Source organism: Octopus bimaculoides, chromosome 11 (genome assembly GCF_046866305.1).
Source record: "Octopus bimaculoides isolate indiv1 chromosome 11, ASM4686630v1, whole genome shotgun sequence".
Classification (NCBI taxonomy): domain Eukaryota; kingdom Metazoa; phylum Mollusca; class Cephalopoda; order Octopoda; family Octopodidae; genus Octopus; species Octopus bimaculoides.
In genome coordinates this window covers 75222622-75228892 of record NC_142938.1, presented here as the reverse complement: position 1 = coordinate 75228892, position 6271 = coordinate 75222622, and the positions used below count along the sequence as shown (strand labels likewise).

Sequence of the window (6271 nt, the reverse complement as noted above, 5' to 3'; positions counted from 1 at the left end):
ATGTGCCACCCGCACAAGAGCCAGTCCAGGGGGGGGGGGGGGGGGTATTTCTCCATATATACATGGGTTGGCAAGAATTTGTCGAAGTAGATTTTCTATGGCTAGATGCCCTTCCTGTTTCCAACCCTTACCTGTCTCTGAGCAAGGTAATATTTTCTGTGACCAGACATGTTTTCCCATAAAAGACCAGAAATAAACAACCTCACTTGTATGACAGGGATGCTCGTTTACAACCATCATGTGATGTCAGAATAAGGGTACACACAAGCACATGCACAACCTTATCCCCAAACATACATACCTACTTACATACATATAAATATATATATATGTGTGTGTGGCATTAGCTTAATAATGTTTGTTTTATTAAATCCCTCAAAGTCTTCATTAATTAGATTCAAAATTAATCAAAACACAAACTGTATTTCATTAAAAATACAATCGGGAAGAAGGTTGATGAATATAAATGTATTAATGAGCTTACACTAATCAAACAATGTGAAGGCGTGTGGTTTAGTGGTTAGGGCATTTGACTCACAATTGTAAGGTCGTGAGTTCAATTCCCAGCGACGCGTTGTGTCCTTGAGCAAGACACTTTATTTCACATTGTTCCAGTCCACTCAGCTGGCAAAAATGAGTAGCACCTGTATTTCAAAGGGCCGGCCTTGTCACACTCTGTGTCACACTGAATCTCCCTGAGAATTACGTTAGGGGTACACATGTCTGTGGAGTGCTCAGCCACTTGCACGTTAATTTCACAAGCAAGCTATTCTGTTGATTGTATCAGCTGGGACCCTCATCGTCGTAATCGACAGAGTGCTCCTTTATCAAACAGTAAGGAAACAAAAAATATCAGAAAACACATCTTCCATTCCTTTAAATCAAAATGTAGCAGACTTTGTTCCAAAAGACAACAGACAGGCAATTAAAGAAACATACACCTAAAAGCCACAAGGATGTAATAACAAGTTGTAGACAAACTAAAAATATCTCCCAGTTCCAGCTAATAACAGCACTCACAAACATCTTGAGCTATTTTTGGAGTAAGTACTGCTTAAATGTATAGATTAAGGTAACTAAATAAAATGGTCCACCTCAAATCACTTAGAAATCTTTACTGACTCATCACTCAATAATGCATACTGTCAAAATATCAAGAAAAGCACATCCTTGGCTTCCCCAAATTCCGTCTGTCCCTTTCTCCAACTCAATTCTTCCAGCTATTAAATGACGGCAACATTTAACATTACTCACTTTATCTCACACAAACATTTAAGCAGCTTCACTAAAAATGGTTTTCCAAAAAAAAAAAGAAATGAAAAAAAGAAGAAAAACATGTGACCTCCCAAATAGAATGTCACATGATATCATTTTATCGTTTACATCAGTACGACCATTAAGAAATCAACATACTATACATGCAGTATTTTATGGTGATAACAGAATCTTATTTCTCTCACCCCAACCGTCAGCATCATGGACTCAACTGTTAGCTAACTCTAACTATAAATTTGCAAATTAAGGTCAGGTTCCACAAAAGTACTTGTAGATTAAAATAGCACCAAAAAGCAATCTGCTACCATCCACTTCAGTGTTTGCAATAGAAGTTTTGTGCTGTGGCTTCTAGAATTATACTGTAACCTACAGGTTGGGAAGCACTGGTAAAGAAACCCACAATTTGGTTCTTGGGCAGGTGGTGCAGTTAGCATAACAGTTCATTGCACAGCTAATAGCTACAAAACAAGATGAGTGAGCTGTGTCTGTTTGACAATGTTTTTGATGTGGCTTAACCCTTTCATTACTGTATTTCTGTTGAGATGCTCTGTGTTTCTTTCAATTAATTTCAAATATAACAAAGAATTTAGTAAAATAACTCAGTTATCATTAAGCTAATGTTAGGAACATAAATTGTGACTAAGGTTTGGTGGAAGATTTTAATTCAGAACTTTTGCAAACAAGACATTTGTACTACAGAGCCCAGAGGCAGTTTTAACTGGGTTTGTATCGAAAGGGTTTCACACAGCTCTACATTTGGGCAGATGCACATTAGAAGCAGTTGGAAGGGTATAGATTGAAGGAAATTTAGGCTATTATTTCTAGCATATAGAGTGACCACACTGAGGTTTCCTTCTCTTATGTCTTCTGCTGATTATTTTTCTTCTTAACCCTTTTGTTACCATATTTATTTTGAGATGCTCTGGGTTTCTTTCAATTACTTTAAATATAACAAAGAATTTAGTGAAATAACTTAGTTATGATTAAGCTAGTGTTAGGAACATAAATTGTGACTAAGGTTTGGTGGAAGATTTTAATTCAAAACTGTGAAAACAAAACATTTGTACTCAGACCCAGAAACGGTTTCAGCCATGTTGGTAACGAAAGGGTTAAGTTACTAAATTCAGTTACTAGTTGAGATCAAGAGAATTTTCAGATTCATCTATAGCAAAAGGCTAAAGTTTGTTCCCTTAAGTAATTACATATTCTTTGCTACTCTAGGCACAAGGTCTGAAATTTTGGGGGAGGGGGCCTTATTACTAAACACACTCACTGGTAAAGGTTCCACTCATTTATTATTTTTTTTTTCTAAAATTTCATTGCATCTTGCAACCTTTTCAATAGTCATTGACTCTGTCCATTATCTGAGCTGCAATCCATTGTTTGTTTGTGCACATGTGTGTGGGTCAGTTTGTGTGCACATACACATGTATGTATGTATGCATATATGTATGTATATATGTATGTATGTATGCATGCATGTGTGTGTATGCATGTGTGTGTATGCATGTGTGTGCATATGTATATATGTATGTATGTGTGCATGTTTGTATTTATGTATTCTGCATATTCATGTGTTTGTGTGTGTGTATATGGTCACGTGTTTCAGTCTTCATTTGAGTGTGTGTAGAGAGAGAGAGAGAGAGAGAGAGAGAGAGATAGAGAGAGAGAGAGAGAGAGATAGAGAGAGAGAGAGAGAGAGATAGAGAGAGAGAGAGAGAGAGGTGGAGGGAAACAAACACACACACATACACACATGAAAAAAATTTTTAAATCAGAGACTTCAACATTTCAAGAAGGTGTGAATGAACAATCTCAAAAAATTAAACACCACATACAAGTATATATATATATATATATATATATATATATATATATATAACTTTTTGCTTTGTAAACCATATCTTGATTCATTCCTGTAACTTGAAGAATATTATAAATAGTGGTAAAAAATTTCTTGAACTATTCAAGTTTTACTTTTCAAAAGTAACAATTGTTACTATTCGAAAATTTATAGAAAGATTTATAGAAAACAAAACAAGACAAAAAAAAAAGAGAGAGAGAGAACACATGGGAAAAATTTTTTTGAATTCTTTAAATAGTAACAGTTGGAAGAACTTCTTACCCACAGCTTGTTTCCAGCATTGACCCTTCAACTTGTAACGATGCCATTCCGAAATCTGCGACTCTAATATTATTCTTTTCATCTAAAAGCAAATTTTCTGGTTTTAAATCTCTGTGACTGAAAAAGATAAAGGAACAATTTTAAATCCTTAATGAATGACATAAGTAAATAAACAAATAAATAGATCGCTATCACCGTAATTATACATTTGCTTGTTATTTTGTTTAATGTCTGTCTGGATAAAACGCAAAGATGACTCCAGTGGGATTTGAACTCAGAATACAAGGGGTTGGAATAAATTTTGCAATGCATTGTATTTGACACTCTAACAACTCAGCTAATTCATCCTTTTACTCACATATAGAAATTCCACAGGAGAAAAACCTTCTGCAATAAATGTCTGTTATTATAATTGCCTAGATGAGATTACAAAGGACCAAGGTACCTGGCGCTTTGCTGTACTCAAGAAGACCTGTTCTCCACAGCAGAAGTGTTAAGGCCGGTTCCCCCCCCATGGTGAAAAGGATTGGTCTGCAAGAGTCCTGTGCCGGTGCCATGTAAAATGCACCCAGCACACTCTGTAAAGTGGTTGGCGTTAGGAAGGGCATCGAGGTGTAGAATCCAGGACAAGTCAGATTGGAACTTGGTGGTACAGCTCTCCAGCCTGCCACCAACTCTGGCTAAACCGTCCAACCCATGCCAGCATGGACAACAGATGTTAAATGATGATGATGATGATAAGATAAATTAGCAGAATCATTAGAGCACTGGACAAATTGCCTAATGTTATTTCTTTTGGCTCTATACATTCTATTTTGCATTTTATACCTTTGGAGCCAATAAAACAAGGTACCAGTCATATATTGGGGACCGGTGGTATTTCTTCTGGCTTTATACATTTTAAATTCAAATCCTGTTGACTTCAACTTTGCCTTTCATCCTTTTGGCGTTTTAGAAGATAAATAACTAGGGCCCAATGGTATTAACCAAAACACCTCCTTTAAAAACTTTCATCCTTCTGGGGTTTTAGAAGATAAAGCATTAGAGGTTAATGGTATTAACCAAAATACCTCCTTCAAAAATTTCTGCCTAAATTAAATCCAATTAAATATTGCTCGGATGCATTAATTTTGTTCAAATATAACAAACGAGCCTTGGGGGTCTCATCCAAGTTTTTAATTTTGTCATTTTCGTCTCATGAGCACACGTTTTGAAGCATCAAGAATTATCAAGTGTAGGCGTTATAGAGTTAAATAATTATCTTTTCTTCGTTTGATTAGTTTTAATAAATGAAAACATCGATATTTAGAATTCTTCTATTTATTCTATATATATATATATATTGTTTGTTTCTTTACTGTAACTCAGCAATCACTGCTGCAAATGGAATATGAGCTGTAGTGTTTGTTGGATCGCTTTGAATTAATCAGCCACAAGTAGTTTATTCTTTTCTTCATACGATAGTATTAACAACAAAAGCTACGATAAACTGCTAAGTGAACTTAATAGCTTCCATTCTTGTGAGTCAGAGTATACGATATACAACCAGATATAGCGTACTCCCTGTGCAGAAAGCTATCTTATCGTAAAGGAAAACAGTTTCTTTCCAAAGTATACAATGTTACATTTCAATAATACGTAAATAAAAAAGGAAAAAGAAAACAGAACACGAAAAAAAGATGAGAAGCAAATAAAATATATATATATATATATATATATATATATATATATTTTTTTTTTTGTCTGTTATAAATAAATGTCTAATTCATTTCTAAACCTGAAGAACAAAAGAATTCTCTTTTTTTTTTAACTTTGAATATTTATATTGCGTTTTAAACAGATTTTAATATCCATTTTAAAGGTTTTCTTTCATTTCTTTTATGCATTTCAGCCTGAAAGATGCACCCATATCGGTGTACAGCCAGTAATAAAAACATAACAACAGACAAGATGCACAGAAGCATTTTGTCCAGTGTACAATATACATGCACACATACATACACACACACTTGCGTGTGTGTGCACGTATGTGTGTGTGTGTATATAATATAAATAATATATAAATATATGCATATATCCATACATAGATGTACATACCTACATCTATACGTATACATACATGCATATATGGGTACAGGACATCACAAAAACGTTAAACACAATGAGAAACGAAAACATAGAAAACGAACTTTTTTTCGAACAACGAAAAAAACAAACAGAGAAACGAGACATGCAACATGAAGAGTATACCCCTTCTTCAGTTGTCCCTGTTTCATCTACTCCGCGTTTCGAAGGCAAGGACAATACGCGACTTCGTTGAAACAGTCCTTCCCACAAAGCAAATTAAATAAAATTTGGGATTTTTTGCGGAGGGTGAAAGCGTTAACAAGAACAGGACAGTGAGAACAAGACAGTAAAAACAAATGGTGAGGGCTGTTGAGCCAAGACGATAGAAAAATAACGAACGCTAGGTGGACGAGCCATGAGGAGACAGGAAAAGGCACGTCTTTTCTTTAGGGAGGAAGTAGACACAAAGAGAGATCCCCTTTTGTCACGTGTCAGCGACGAGAGACTCAAGGAAGAAGAGTGAGAGAGAGAGAGGGAACAGTGAAAGGGAGAGAAGAATAGGGAAAGGGTGGGAGAGAAAAACAGAAAGGATGACACCCATGTTATCCAAGAGAAAAGGCTAAGTCCAATACAGCTTGGCACCAGTAATGTTGCAACTCATTTCTACAGCTGAGTGAACTGGAGCAATGTGAAATAAAGTGTCTTGCTCAAGAACACAACACACAACCTGGACATATAAAAGATCCCCTTCAGTCATGAACGACCATGGGATTGCACCTAGAAAGTACCCAAAAGTCTGGGCAA

The 6271-nt window shown here is 35.6% G+C and overlaps 1 protein-coding gene across 25 annotated transcripts in view; it reads right to left on the bottom strand.

Annotated features, from left to right (window-relative positions):
- Nucleotides 1–6271, bottom strand: part of LOC106875082 (serine/threonine-protein kinase BRSK2) — a 316142-nt gene that overhangs the window by 152384 nt on the left and 157487 nt on the right. For all 25 annotated transcript variants that reach the window (XM_089360385.1, XM_089360366.1, XM_089360373.1 and 22 more), the window contains exon 5: nucleotides 3401–3517. In XM_089360385.1, coding sequence (XP_089216511.1) covers nucleotides 3401–3517 — 117 coding nt within the window. The remainder of the gene's footprint in view (nucleotides 1–3400; nucleotides 3518–6271) is intronic.